At 38.3% G+C, this 15,913-nt stretch overlaps 1 protein-coding gene across 1 annotated transcript in view; it reads left to right on the top strand.

Annotated features, from left to right (window-relative positions):
* LOC126413006 (uncharacterized) overlaps positions 1–15,913 on the top strand; it is a 144,386-nt gene that overhangs the window by 109,292 nt on the left and 19,181 nt on the right. Inside the window, exons 7-12 of the mRNA XM_050082898.1 lie at positions 6,263–6,286; positions 6,584–6,688; positions 8,649–8,713; positions 9,317–9,376; positions 9,615–9,710; positions 10,305–10,435. Of these exons, the coding sequence (XP_049938855.1) occupies positions 6,263–6,286; positions 6,584–6,688; positions 8,649–8,713; positions 9,317–9,376; positions 9,615–9,710; positions 10,305–10,435 (481 nt within the window). The remainder of the gene's footprint in view (positions 1–6,262; positions 6,287–6,583; positions 6,689–8,648; positions 8,714–9,316; positions 9,377–9,614; positions 9,711–10,304; positions 10,436–15,913) is intronic.

The raw sequence follows: 15,913 nt of genomic DNA, 5'->3' as shown, positions 1-15,913 counted from the left end.
TTTAAGTTGATTTCTGAATGAATCATAAGTTTATTTTTGAATGCGTGCATAGTGTATGTGGTGCCCCTGTCAGGAGAATCCTCGTCGCATCTAGAAATAATCTTTCCACAGACAAAAGGAGACGGGACCATACGAGCTGAGCGGAGTAAAGCCGAACGGATGAATGCCAATCGCCGTCTGATTATGTGGTTGAGTGGGTTTGCGAATGATCAGCGTTGTTACAGTTACTAGCGAAATTCATAGATTCAGACTACCAGAATGAAAATAAACAACTAACAGGAATAACAGGTGAGAAAGATTACATATTATCTTCTCAGTGTATACAAGAAAATGAAATTTTGACAGAAAATTTTTGGCCAGATCGCTATACTAGTAAGGACCAGTTGTACAGTCCCCTGCTAGCAGCCGCCTAAGTTCTCTATCGGAAGTAACGCGGAAAACGCGTTGTATGGACATGTAACAATGCCTAACCAGAGAATAATCACGGGATAACTAAACCTGTGATCCTGGCAGGGTTAGTGAAGTTAATTGGCGAACAAATTTTGACAATGGCAGAAACAGCTACAGAATTGGTGATGACAAGGTCGTTTGTTAGAACGAGAAAGGAGAAGAAATGGGGACATCACACAAATTATGGAAGAATAAGACTATTCCAAATTTATATAAAAATTTCGTAATACTACTTTTCGACCTCATGCTTGAGAAACTGGTGCGTGTGAATGAAATGTGAAACTATTTCCTAACATAAAGCTTTTTGCTTATAGTAGGCCTAATAGGTATTTGATATTGGTACTTAGTGAATTATATTCTGTTGTGTTATAAAAATGACCATTTCTGCCAAAACAGTCTCGTTTATTTGGTGTGTGTTACAAAATTGCTGCAATATTAGAAAGGCCTATTTTGTTTTATGGAACAGACAGTGACAAAATAGACGTAATCAGATCAAGAAACCAAACCAGTCTTGGGTATTATTTGTATCAATAGCTTTTCCAGTATTAGATAACGACATTTCGATTTTTCATGTAGCGAAACGTTTGTCGAACTTTGATGAGGTAATAGATTCTTTCGCAGAAAGGAAAGCACGCCATGTAAACCTGTAGCAAGATTAGAGAGAAAAAAAAGAAGAGGGGCAGGATATCAAACCGGCTGACTAGGAGCAGGAGAGGCACTATGGTACATTTCAATTTCCACTGTCCTGAATATAGTTTGATGGCATCCATTACAAAATATAAACGTTTCAATACCACAGAGTGAAATACAGTGACGTGCGATAGAAGAATGCTGTCTGAAGAGGCGTGGCACTGCCCTTTGGCACACATACGACCAAACAACGTGTCTTACATTTTCTCAAACATATATGTTTTATGTTTCAGACTTTACAGGAAGATGTGCGCTACAAGATGAACATATTTTTGAAAATTCAATTTTTTTTTTTTTTTTTTTTTTTTTTAGTATTTACCTGGTTAGCAAATATCGTAGATACAGGGCTGATGCGCAGAGCAGTCTGAGTTATAGTGGGTAATCTCCACGTGACCCATGTTTACATTTTAGTGATTTTGCTGTTTCCCCTTCATTTACTCTCATGTCAAATGAAAACAAAACGGGTATCTGTGGCCGGGTGCTATAAAGTGAATTAAATTACGGATGACTAAAATATGTTATTAGTTTCAGATTTTATTTTATTTTTGTCTGTCTGCTAAAGATATTTGACTTTTATTAACCTTTTTGGCAGAGGCAGCCAATGTATTTGAAATGAAATGTGTAATTTCACAGTGCTGGCTAGTTTCAACTGTTCGCTGCATTTCAAGTGCACGTTTTCATCTTCTAGCACGTATGGCACTATGCCATAATTAAGAACCAAACATGATATAAAACAGTACTGGTGCTGCAAGAAAATTTACATGCCAAAACCCACACTGAAAAGCTTAATATCAGGCAGAGGTCTACTTCATTGGGAATCTGGATATACGACTGTGCAATTTAAGTATGCACTTTAAATGTGCACATTTTAGTATGGTTCACGAAATTCCGATGCTCTTGGAGTATCCTCTGATGTCTTGTTTCTTTTATGACATAATATATGATCTTTCAATGTTTTACACATACGTACATATGGAAACATAGTAGGTGAATATGGATTGGGGCTAAGAAATGAAAGAGGAAGCCGCCTGGTAGAATTTTGCACAGAGCACAACATAATCATAGCTAACACTTGGTTTAAGAATCATGAAAGAAGGTTGTATACATGGAAGAACCCTGGAGATACTAAAAGGTATCGGATAGATTATATAATGGTAAGACAGAGATTTAGGAACCAGGTTTTAAATTGTAAGACATTTCCAGGGGCAGATGTGGACTCTGACCACAATCTATTGGTTATGACCTGTAGATTAAAACTGAAGAAACTGCAAAAAGGTGGGAATTTAAGGAGATGGGACCTGGATAAACTGAAAGAACCAGAGGTTGTACAGAGTTTCAGGGAGAGCATAAGGGAACAATTGACAGGAACGGGGGAAAGAAATACAGTAGAAGAAGAATGGGTAGCTTTGAGGGATGAAGTAGCGAACGCAGCAGAGGATCAAGTAGGTAAAAGGACGAGGGCTAGTAGAAATCCTTGGGTAACAGAAGAAATATTGAATTTAATTGATGAAAGGAGAAAATATAAAAATGCAGTAAATGAAGCAGGCAAAAAGGAATACAAACGTCTCAAAAATGAGATCAACAGGAAGTGCAAAATGGCTAAGCAGGGATGGCTAGAGGACAAATGTAAGGATGTAGAGGCCTATCTCACTAGGGGTAAGATAGATACTGCCTACAGGAAAATTAAAGAGACCTTTGGAGATAAGAGAACGACTTGTATGAATATCAAGAGCTCAAATGGAAACCCAGTTCTAAGCAAAGAAGGGAAAGCAGAAAGGTGGAAGGAGTATATAGAGGATCTATACAAGGGCGATGTACTTGAGGACAATATTATGGAAATGGAAGAGGATGTAGATGAAGATGAAATGGGAGATATGATACTGCGTGAAGAGTTTGACAGAGCACTGAAAGACCTGAGTCGAAACAAGGCCCCCGGAGTACACAACATTCCATTGGAACTACTGACGGCCTTGGGAGAGCCAGTGCTGACAAAACTCTACCATCTGGTGAGCAAGATGTATGAAACAGGCGAAATACCCTCAGACTTCAAGAAGAATATAATAATTCCAATCCCAAAGAAAGCAGGTGTTGACAGATGTGAAAATTACTGAACTATCAGTTTAATAAGTCACAGCTGCAAAATACTAACATGAATTCTTTACAGACGAATGGAAAAACTAGTAGAAGCCAACCTCGGGGAAGATCAGTTTGGATTCTGTAGAAACACTGGAACACGTGAGGCAATACTGACCTTATGACTTATCTTAGAAGAAAGATTAAGGAAAGGCAAACCTACGTTTCTAGCATTTGTAGACTTAGAGAAAGCTTTTGACAATGTTGACTGGAATAATCTCTTTCAAATTCTAAAGGTGGCAGGGGTAAAATACAGGGAGCGAAAGGCTATTTACAATTTGTACAGAAACCAGATGGCAGTTATAAGAGTCGAGGGACATGAAAGGGAAGCAGTGGTTGGGAAGGGAGTAAGACAGGGTTGTAGCCTCTCCCCGATGTTGTTCAATCTGTATATTGAGCAAGCAGTAAAGGAAACAAAAGAAAAATTCGGAGTAGGTATTAAAATTCATGGAGAAGAAATAAAAACTTTGTGGTTCGCCGATGACATTGTAATTCTGTCAGAGACAGCAAAGGACTTGGAAGAGCAGTTGAATGGAATGGACAGTGTCTTGAAAGGAGGATATAAGATGAACATCAACAAAAGCAAAACAAGGATAATGGAATGTAGTCTAATTAAGTCAGGTGATGCTGAGGGAATTAGATTAGGAAATGAGGCACTTAAAGTAGTAAAGGAGTTTTGCTATTTGGGGAGCAAAATAACTGATGATGATCAAAGTAGAGAGGATATAAAATGTAGACTGACAATGGCAAGGAAAGCATTTCTGAAGAAGAGAAATTTGTTAACATCGAGTATAGATTTAAGTGTCAGGAAGTCATTTCTGAAAGTATTTGTATGGAGTGTAGCCATGTATGGAAGTGAAACATGGACGATAAATAGTTTGGACAAGAAGAGAATAGAAGCTTTCGAAATGTGGTGCTACAGAAGAATGCTGAAGATTAGATGGGTAGATCACATAACTAATGAGGAAGTATTGAATAGGATTGGGGAGAAGAAAAGTTTGTGGCACAACTTGACCAGAAGAAGGGATCGGTTGGTAGGACATGTTCTGAGGCATCAAGGGATCACCAATTTGGTATTGGAGGGCAGCGTGGAGGGTAAAAATCGTAGAGGGAGACCAAGAGATGAATACACTAAGCAGAATCAGAAGGATGTAGGTTGCAGTAGGTACTGGGAGATGAAAAAGCTTGCACAGGATAGAGTAGCATGGAGAGCTGCATCAAACCAGTCTCAGGACTGAAGACCACAACAACAATAACAACAACAACAACAACAACAACAACATATGGGCTTCCTATGTCATGGCAGCTGCGCAAGCGCGGTGTCACCTGTTATCTGTGCTCTCTGGCAACTGCTGAAACGAACATATTTCTAACAGGTCACGGGAAAATATTGTGAATGGTGGTTTGAAAAGTGTTACTTTCAAAGTAAATATCCTTTTACATAAGCTGAACTATGTGCGAAAATGTACCATGAATTTCTTAAATTACAGAGCGTTCGATTCTTATTTAAAAATCAACTCTTTGAAGATGAGTCATTTAGAAGAATTTTGAACCCTGAAGATCTGACATTTATGTTGTTATAAAAAATTTTACTGGCACATTTGTGTGATGTATCTTAAAGTGTAACACGCGCAAAAAAGATCAACATTATATGTGCAAGTTTAGTTTCTCTTGTAGCTTATTAACCTTAAAGACCAATATTATATGTGAACGCTTTGCTTTTCTTGTAGCAACACTATGTATATTAATTTAAACTATTACCTTGCCCTGTTTGTTTCTTCGTGCTACTTAACAGTGACATTGCTGTTGCCTGACTACATCACGTGTCCTATGCTCTGAATATCCACTGGCATCGCCTGGCGAGATCACGTGACAAGAGCTATGACTGGCTTACAAACGCGCATCACAATCTCGACTTCAATGATTCGGAAAGTAACATTCAGTGTTGATGGAATTCCAGTGTATACTTTCGTAATACGAAAATACGCAGCGTACATGTTGCTGCACATCATAGATATTTCCAACACGTGTCTTTCTCCCTGAGTTTTGTTCTCTGGGAAATTCAACGCCCGTGGATAAACCCATAACCATTCAAAGGATTGATAAGTTTTGCAGGGAAAATATACTGTCACTTAACACGGAAAAAGTGTTTTCACTCGGGAGAAAGTGTATTTTTAACCGGAAAATCTGGGAATTTTTTTTTTTTCTTGTTCACATATACACCCTGTAGGTGTTCAAAAAACCCAATGTACATAGTACACATTGCCACGAGTGGCAGCACGACAAAATTTGCTGCTCGCTCACCAGTCCCTTCATGCCTCTGCACATTTGTCCTAGTTATCAACCAAGCTAGTGTCTCTGACCCCCCCCCCCCCCCTCCAACACACACACACACACACACACACACACACACACACACACACACTCCCAAATTTTCCAAAATAAATATGCAGGTGACCTCAGTTGCCAAAACGTCATCTGTAACCATGAGACAACCCTATATTAATCAATTACATACTATACAAATATTGACATCAACAGCAATAGTTAAGTCTGTGAATCTAAGACAACTCATTATTATTCAAATGATTAATTTGGGAAAAAATCATCTTATAATTGAGTAAATGTGGTAGATACACTATTTGTTCCATGTAGCCATAGTGAAGAGAACCTCGAGGATACGGAGCATGTCGTAAAACAAAAATATGCAGTACTTATTTATGAAAGAACTTATATTCCAAAATTCCTTCCACAGACCTTAAGTGAAGTGGTCTTGAAGGATGTAGGATAAGTTAAATTTTTTTTTTATTTTTAAACTGATACTAAGCTTATGGCAAACATGTAAACATATGTGTACAAGAGAGTGTTGTAGCCCTGAAAGGAAATAGTGTGTAGTGCTTCCTTACTTGATTATGCAGATTGCATTACTGCGTGGAACTATTGTCGTAGTCAGGCACTATACAAAACTTGTGTTATTGTCCTTTATTAGGAGCCAAACTGTTTTTGGTTACTTGTAAGTTATTGAAATGAGTCATTATATAGACTGTTCTTATTGCTAATCTTGATTTTGTGAACTTAAGCTGTTAATTTGAAAGATAGAAAGAACGGAGCAGAGGAAATGCATGTTTTTCGCTATTCTTTTTTTTTTAATCTTGCATTCAGTAATAGTACTTTTATTGCATTTTTGAAATATACATACCTAAATAGGTTTTTAAAAATAACGTTGTTGAGATGACATCCTTGCCAGACACAAACTTGGATCCTCCCCTGAAAGTTAATGTGTAGCTCTCTCCGACATTTCATTTGGTAGAGCTTCAATTTCCTGATGAATGAAAATCCCGAGGTCATCAATTGTTCACGTACGTTCTTGATTTCAAGTAGCTTCACAAAAAGACGTCACAGATCAATAGATCTGGTGAGCATGGGGGCCAAGGAACATCACCATATAATCAGAGGACATGTCCTGGGAACATCTGTTGAACCACTTCCATGGGTGGTCTCCCCATGTGATCTGTGGCACCATCCTGTTGGAATCACATTCCTCTCATTTCATTCAATGCCTTTCAAGTTCTGGACGAAGGAAGTTGTTTAACATTTTGATGTAACATGCTGATTTCACAGTAACTTTGTTTCCTCCCTCTTCAAAAAGTGAGATTCAACAATCCCTATCTTGGAGATACCTCACGACTTCTGTACTTTTGAGCTGTGGAGAGGTTTTTAGTGTAGTTCATGTCGGTTCTCCAATGCCCAGTACCGACAGTTCTACACCCTAATATAACCATCCAGTTGAAAATGGGCTTCATCACTGATGAATTCTGGGACATCTACATCTTCCATAAGAATAGTGTCCATTATGCCACAACTTATCTTAGAAGAAAGAAGAAAGATTAAGGAAAGGCAAACCTACGTTTCTAGCATTTGTAGACTTAGAGAAAGCTTTTGACAATATTGTCTGGAATACTCTCTTTCAAATTCTGAAGGTGGCAGGGGTAAAATACAGGGAACAAAAGGCTATTTACAATTTGTACAGAAAGCAGATGGCAGTCATAAGAGTCGAGGGACATGAAAGGGAAGCAGTGGTTAGGAATGGAGTGAGACAGGGTTGTAGCCTCTCCCTGATGTTATTCAATCTGTATATTGAGCAAGCAGTAAAGGAAACAAAAGAAAAGCTTGGAGTAGGTACACATTGAGAATGGCATTTGATTAGTCAAACTAATACGAGGTGTGTTTTTTAAGTAAGTGCCGTTTTTAAATTAAAAAAAGACGTACTAAGATATTTCTACATGAAAGCCTGTGCCTTAATCTACTTTTCTACATAATTTCCATCAATATTGAGGCACTTGTCATAATGTTGTACCAGTTTTTGAATACCCTTTTCATAGAAGTCTGCCGCCTGACTTGTTAAACACTGCATCACCACTGGTTTGACTTGGTCATCGTCTTGAAGACGCTGACTGCCCAGGTGTTTCTTCAAGTGCAGGAACAGATGGTAGTCACTGGGCGCAAGATCGGGGCTGTACGGAGGATTATCTAGAGTTTCCCATCGAAAAGATATGATGAGATCTTTGGTCTGATTCACCACATGCGGACGGGCATTGTCTTGCGGAAAAACGATGCCCTTGCTCAACTTCCATGGACTGTTGCTTTGATTCCGGTGTGACATAGGCCACCCATGTTTCATCACCCGTAACAATTTGGCTTAAGAAATCATCACCGTTATTGTGGTGCCGCTCAAGGAAAGTCAATGCACTGTCTTAACGTTTGATTTTGTGCACATCCGTCAACATTTTCAGTACACAACTTGCACACAGTTTTTGGTAATTCAAGTCCTTGGTCACAATGCCATACAAAACACTACGAGAAACATTAAGAAAGTCATCCCGCAAGGAGGAAATCGTAAAGCGTCTGTTTTCTCTCACCTTATTGTGCACTTCCTGCACCAAACTTTCATTAATGACCGAAGGACTCCCACTCCGTTGTTCATCATGCACATTTGTGCGGCCATCTTTAAATGCTTTCACCCACTTTCTTACCATTCCATCACTCATAAAGTTGTCTCGGTAAACTGCACAGATATCACTATGAATATCGATCGCTTTTAGGCCTTTAGCACTAGGAAATCTTATAACAGTCCGTAATTCACTGTCAGTGGGACTCACGATTATCGGAGGCATCTTAAACACTCAGTACACTACGTAAACAAGGAAGAATCAGACTGTAATGGCATCAGTGCATAGATTAACGTACAGGCTTTCATGTAAAAATAAAATTATTGAGATATCTTAGCATGTCTTTTTTTTTAATTTCAAAATGGTACTTACTTAAAAAACACGCCTCGTATTATGCAATTACAAACAACTAAAAATGACTTGCAGGTACCAAATAAGATACGAAATGAAATACTGAGTGTAAATTTACCTGGAGTTCAGCTGGGAAAGAAGTTAGAATGGAGTCAGAGAGTTGTTTTATTTTGAATGTTGTCATTCCCTATTGTCTTTTGGAATAATCGTCTGGGAAAGTGCTCCTAAAGTATGAAGTGTTTACCAATTTTGATTCTGTAAGGAACTATTGTGCAAAGCTACCATAGACTATAAGGAAGGAGAGGCACACAGCAATTAGTCACATTCCCATTAGTTTTCATTACTCTTACATATCTAGATTTTGGCTATAAATATATACATCAGTAAGATCGTATGGTGACATGTACTGCCATGAGTTTGTTTGACTGTAACTCAAATGCACTGAAGATGGCTATTAATAGCAAAATCTAGATATGCAAGAGTAATAAAAACTAATGGGATATCGAGTGATTGCTGTGTGCCTCTCCTTTCATAAAGTTTTCATTCAGCAAAAGTGAACAGTAAGAATGGTACTTGGGTTTCTAACACACACAGCCTCTAACATCAATTCATCCTCCTGTCCTTATACCTTTTTGAGTATGACCAGATTTGGTACTCGTTCTCAACCTGAAGTACTTAAATTTATACAGAGCGAAGAAGGCATAGCTGAATTAATTGTACATAGCTTTTTGATGTTGTTAAAGTTCTGACGTGTCTCGAAGGCTGCTGCTTCTTCTTGTGCAAGCTTGTAAAAATAGGTTCTGGTAGTAGTTTTAAATTGACGTTTGCCTTTAAATAAATAGTCTTGGCCCGAGTTCAAGTCTCAGTCCAGCACATAGTTTTAATCTGCCAGGAAGTTTCAGTCTTGGCCATGATGTCATTTTCCACCAGATGGTTTAATTGCATGTTCTGATACTCTTTCACAACTGGTTACAACGTTCACATATGTGAGTGATGACAACAATTTATAGAGTGACCCTTTGACATACATCCACTTTTGAGCATCCCCGACAATCAAGTGTGTCGTCTGCGTCGATATGCCAAAGACCTCGTAAAATCTTCAAGTTCAGGTTGGAGTTGTTATTCTGGTTTTTCTATGTACGCTTTTTACAAATGCTAATACTGTTACAAAAGCTACAAAAATAGTTTGAAAATAACACCTACGACAGCTATTGGTAATTATTTGTGGGAATATGATTTTATTTCGTGTTGACAATAGTATACTTAATATGATTTGGGAATGTTTTCCAGTTTGATTGTCAAACAGGTGTTTTGCTGTTTTGTGTTTTTCTGTGAAAAGGCTACATCTGTTTTATGTTGCCTATTAGGATTTAAAAATAATAAAGTAATTTTGGTGTGAACTGTTTTGTGAGCCAACTATGCTTTTGAATTCAAAATTATGACACAATTTTCTGATTTCAAATTTGGCTATTTTCTGTTTGGGATAGAACTGACAAAAACTAGGAAGCATTTCAGTGTCTCTGTCTCCTAAGTTATCAGATGAGACGTAATGTTCCAAACGATAAATTTAATTAATAATTTAACATTATTGCACAATTTGTAATTTTCATCTTTTAGTTTGTTATTGACATTAACATGGACTATTTCTGTGATGTCAGTTGACAGAGGATTGTTTACAAGTAATAAGCATTTTTCTGTTTCAAAATTTATGTTTTCTTGATAATTGTGTAGTTACAAATTTGATTATAAGCCAACATTGAAGATAATTTTTGATAAAACTGTAAAATCTGTATTATATTTGTTATCTATAGGACTTACAGGATGTCTACATATGTTATCTATTGAAAAATATTGTGTGAACAGTTTGACCAGATTGTAAAGATAAACTAGAAAGTTTTGCTGAATCTACCAATGCAATATCCATAATGTTAGAAGCCCCATGAAGTTTATTCTTCAGTGGTATTCAGTGCCCCTACTAAAAATCAGCTTCAGTTGACGTGTGATGTGCACAATTTTAATATGAGACAAAAAATAATTTAACATGAAGACTTTACCTTTTTGTGTAGGGTTCAGAGCAGATGTATCTACTGTGGTACCAAGTCCTCTAACAAGCCATTAGCCACTCCTCCTGCAAATTAGCTGCTTAGAGAGAAACAGCAACTATTTTCCTTCAAAAATCATGTCCAGAAGCAGCTGTCTCAAACCTTATCTCCCAGGACTCCTTGCACATTCTCATGAGGAGCCACAAAGGGATATTCCATTCATTGCTCAGTAGCACCCAGAACTGGCTACATTATTCCATTCCTTGAAACAAGGATGGGTATTTCACACATGAATTTTCCAAAGAGGTGTTCCAACACCCATGCAAGATACTTAACATTCTTTGCCACCCATGTGTCCATTTTACTCACAAATTACTGTCGCAGAGGCATGGGGCAGTCATGTGCAAATCCAACAACTGCCCACCATCTCCTGTTCTAACCTGTCACTGTCATTTACTGTTCAGAGATGGGCCACTTATGAAAACTCATGTCTTGTCTGCCAACTTTGCTGCAGCCACTACAGAGCATTCTATGTAAGTATGTCTATGAACCAATCATCCAGCCAGATGAATAGCCAGTTCAACTTCTTCTTCACAATCTGTTGCACCACTCACTCTTATAACCTCAAACATTATGGGTTTAACAGCTGGGGATTGTACCTGCATATTAATTCCCTTGTGCACCTTGCCATCCACCTGCTTTTGCCCTGTCTCCTGTTTCCAGCCCCTACATCAAGACTGTTTACCATTTTCCACTACCTCGTCCATGTCTCCACCCACCACCCATGCTAGCTGAGGTGATGCTTGTCCCAGTTGAAGCTGCGAATTAAATAATAAGTCTAATTAAACTAAAGTGATAACCTTATTATATAATAATAAGAAGCAATAGCTAAAATAAAACTAGTCTGTCTGAAAGTGCCCATTGTAGCACATCCATGAAGCCGGTCTACTGCTGGGTAACATTCAGTACCATGGTTCTCCAACCCATGCATTATCCACTGCGTGAAGAGGCTTCCAAGTGCAGTGCTTATTTCAGATGACCCCAAACACACTTTATCAGGTTCACATCTGCAGATACAGAGTCCATTTAGTTCATTGGATTCCTGCCTATTGGAGGAAGGTGGTGCAAAATGCTATTAAAGCTTCAAAACATAAAAATGTTGCTTAAACGTTCACAATAGGACTGGAAAATAAGATGAATGATCCTGTTCCAGTATTGCACAGCCTTTAAAGTGAACTTGATAGTGAAGTGAGATATCTTAACATCTGTTCATGATTCCAGGCCTAAATATGACTGACCACCCTGTTGAATCATGACGGGATGCTTGAGACATGCGCTGGCATCTGGGACCGTGAAATTGGAAGACAATCATCACGTATCAGGAAAATCCTGCCCTAGACTATAAAACAAACCCAACAATATTGATTCAATTTCAGTTCCAGGTGTTCCCTTGCCCATCTTCTTCAACCACAGCACTGTCTAGATCGGTACAGCACTCCCAGATACTTATAAAAAGGCAACCCAGTGTTGTGTTGCATTCTTCTTAGGATAACTTTGAACTGTAAATTTAGATAGCAGACATTAGCTAGTGTAGTTGGCCACAAGTGACTATTGCAAAGACAGGTGTTCAATGTTTTGTCTCTCATGATAGAGGTTGAATGTTTGAATGATGTTGATGTGGTTTGCACCTGTTTGGCTGATAACCCTTCCTGCTGTAAAGTGACAATGCAAGCACAGTCTAAGCTTGAAGTTTCCCTGTGAGGCATGTTGACAGACTGGACAGTGCACACAAGCTGCATTGTTGAATACTGTTGGAGACACAGCATGCTCTAGTGAACAGCTCTGAGAATGTAGGTTTACCTTTACCTCCATCACACAGGTACAGGTGGCTGTATATATCGATTTGCTGTGGTGAATAGAGTATTGAGAAAGAGTTTCTAACTAAAAAAAGAAAAAACATTAACTATGCTATTTATGAGAAACTGTTTTGCATAGTTTATTTTAGGTAGCAGTGTAGTTATGTGTCAATATTTTTCTAGAGTAATTTGATGGCCCGGAAGTCCTATACATGTTAACTTCAAAATTCAGTTTTGGATCCTGCGTCACATCCATAATTTTCATTAGTATTAATATTGTGTTGTAGAATAAACTGTGACAGGTGATTTAAAATTAAGAATGTTATATTTCAAAATTCCTAAAATTAACAATCTTGTGTCCACACTACGTAAATCATTAATGCCCTTGCTCATTACCAATATTTCTGTTTTTCTCAAGAAATATGGAAAAGAATTAATGTAATATTGTGACGAAAGTCAGTGATGCAATGACACAGTTGTTTCATATTAGATTAGATTAATATTTGTCCCATAGCTCATGAATATGTATCTGTCAGACTTTTGATGCAATGTGGTAAGCGACCAAAGATTTTTGTGGCAGCATAATTCGCCCCTTTCTGTGCCAAAGTTAAGATTTAACCCAAAGTAGTGAATATCAGCTTTTCTCCTAGTGTTGAAGCTATGCACATTACTATTGCTTTTGAATTGGGGTGGGTTAAATAACAAATTTCATAGCTGAAAAGTAATTGGATAGATAAAAAAAAATCTACTCGCCAAGTGGCAACAGAGCACACACGTAAAAGGAGGTTATAATCAGGCAGCTTTCAGAGTCAGTGGCTCCTTTTTTAGGCTGAATGCTTGAAGGTGTAGGAAAAGGGGTGAAAGAAAATGATTAGAGAGGTCTAGGGAATGGGGTAGATTTTAGAAATGTCACCCAGAGCCACGGGTCAGGGTAGATGTACCAGACGGATGAGAATTGTTCTGCCACAACTTGGTGAGTAGGTTTTTTTTTTATTTTATTGTCAAAAGTGGATTGTTTTCATTGTTAAATTTCATAAGTAAATATACATATTGCGAATCTATTGTGAATATCCCTTGTTCTTTAAATAAATGTCTGCAAGGTGATCTTGGCTGGGCTGCAACTGTTATTCTGATTACATGCTTTTGTGCAATGATTACTTTTGTCCTTAATGATGAATTACCCCTGTATATGATGCCATATGAAAGTAGTGAATGAAAATAGGCACAATAAGCTAATTTACTTATATGTTTATTGCCAAAATTTGCAATAACCCTAATAGCATAAGTAGCTGAACTCAAACATTTCAACAGATCATCAGTGTGTTTCTTCCAATTCAATCTTTCATCAATGCACTCATCCAAAAATTTGGAATATTCTACCTTAGCTACAGACTTCTGTTCAAGCTCTATATTTATTAATAATGTTGTGCAATATAATGTACTGAACTGCATACACTGTGTTTTATCAAAATTTAATGAGAGCCCATTTACAGAGAACCACTTAATAATTTTCTGAAAGGCATTGTTTACAATGTTCTTTGCTAATTCTTGTTTATTGGTTGCAATTACTATACTTTTATCATCAGCAAAAAGAACTAGCTTCTCATCTTCGTGGTTATAGAGTGGCAAGTCATTAATATACACTCATGTTCAGAAAAAACAGAACACCTTGAACTGCTAGAGATAGGATGTTCATATTCACAGGACATGTACGTTAGTATGTTTTTCAGAAATGATAAGCATTTGAACCATGTCGGACAGAAGATTCAAGGTCAACATCGAAATCGCTGTGCAGCACCACCTATCGTTAAAATGTGCTGGCGGCTCTTCTTGTCATTATAAACCAAAGGGACTGGAGCAGTGTGACCTGAGCAGACGTACAGGAGGCCTCGCAGATGCATAAGCAAACTGTACCATCAAATCAGTGAGTTTGAAAGAGGGGGCATTGTTGGCATGAAAGAATGTGGTGCATCCATTTGGGAAATTGCTGCTTGTGTGGGACAGAGTGTTGCAGCAGTGCAACAAGTGTGTGCAGAATGGTTCATGTAAGGCCATAGAACATGACGAGATAGGTCAGATCACGTCAGCCAGATCACACCCCAAGAAGATCAATGTCTCATCCAATGTCATTGCAGGACAGATATGTGGCCTCCTCGGCTCTAGTGGAACACATCATACACTTTCAGGGGTGATTGTCCATTGCCATTTATTATGGAGGGGTTCAGTGTGCTTCGTTCCCTTCTCCATCTTCCTTTGACGAATATGCAAAAACATGCTAGACGGCATTGGTGTATGGAACATTATCACTGGTGACAAGAATGGCATCAGGTAGTGTTTTCAGAAGAATTCAGGTTCTGTTTGTTTGACAATGATGGCCACATTTCGATTCACCGCAGGCGGAGGGAGTGGCATCACAGTGACTGCATTGGCACAAGACTTGGTGCCAGCTCAAGGCCTTATGATGTGGGGTGCTCTTGGGTACAACCACAAATCACAGTTGTGCATGCCCAGGGCACTATGATCAGTGTGACCTATGTGAATGACATCCTGCAACCTGTAGCCATACCATTCGTGCACAAAGCCTCAGATGCCATTTTTCAGCCAGACATTACACAACCACATGTTGCTGCATGAACACATGTCATCTTGGTGTCACATGATGGTAGCCTTTTTCCCTGGACTGACAGATCACCGGACTTATCATCAGTTGAAAATGTCTGGGATATGGTGAAATGACAGGTGCAGTGTTGTGACAAAATGCCAACCACCACAGATGAACTTTGGAATCAGGTGGCTACAGCATGGATGGCTATACCACAGGATCCCATTCGCATCTTATATGTGTCGATTCCACTATGCGTGGAACACGTTATCAGGGCCCATGGCAGACCATGCGCCTACTAGGCAACAGGACACACGAAGAACCAAGGTGACTGAAATCCTAATCATTCCTGCAGACCATACTAATGTACATGTCCACTGAATATGAACATTCTGTCTCTAGTCATTCAAGGTATTCTGTTTTTTTCTGAATGTGATTCTATATTAAGAACAATAAGGGACCCAAGATTGAATCTTGTGGCACCCCATTTTTGAAATGTCCCCAGTTTGAGGACTTCCTAACCTCAGGAGAGGTGGGTAGAATTTCATATAGCTTTACATTTTCTATTGAACATCTGGATCCTATTTTCTCGACAGCATATAGAAAATCATTATTAAAAATATTTTTAACCTCTGACTTTTTGTTAATAAACTTTTCATTCAGTTTGATGGTAATACTGTCTTTCTGTGCTCTTGGTTGCTCTGTTTCCCTTTCAACAATATTCCAAATTGTTTTAATTTTATTATCGGAGTTGCTAATCTCGGACATAATACTCATACTTCTGGACTTCTAATAACTTTCCTTAACACAGTACAGTAATTTTTATAATACTTGACTGTT

This window comes from Schistocerca serialis, chromosome 7 (genome assembly GCF_023864345.2).
Source record: "Schistocerca serialis cubense isolate TAMUIC-IGC-003099 chromosome 7, iqSchSeri2.2, whole genome shotgun sequence".
In the NCBI taxonomy this organism is placed as follows: Eukaryota; Metazoa; Arthropoda; class Insecta; order Orthoptera; family Acrididae; genus Schistocerca; species Schistocerca serialis.
The sequence above is the reverse complement of the archived record's forward strand: the minus strand, read 5'-3'. Positions and strand labels throughout refer to the sequence as shown.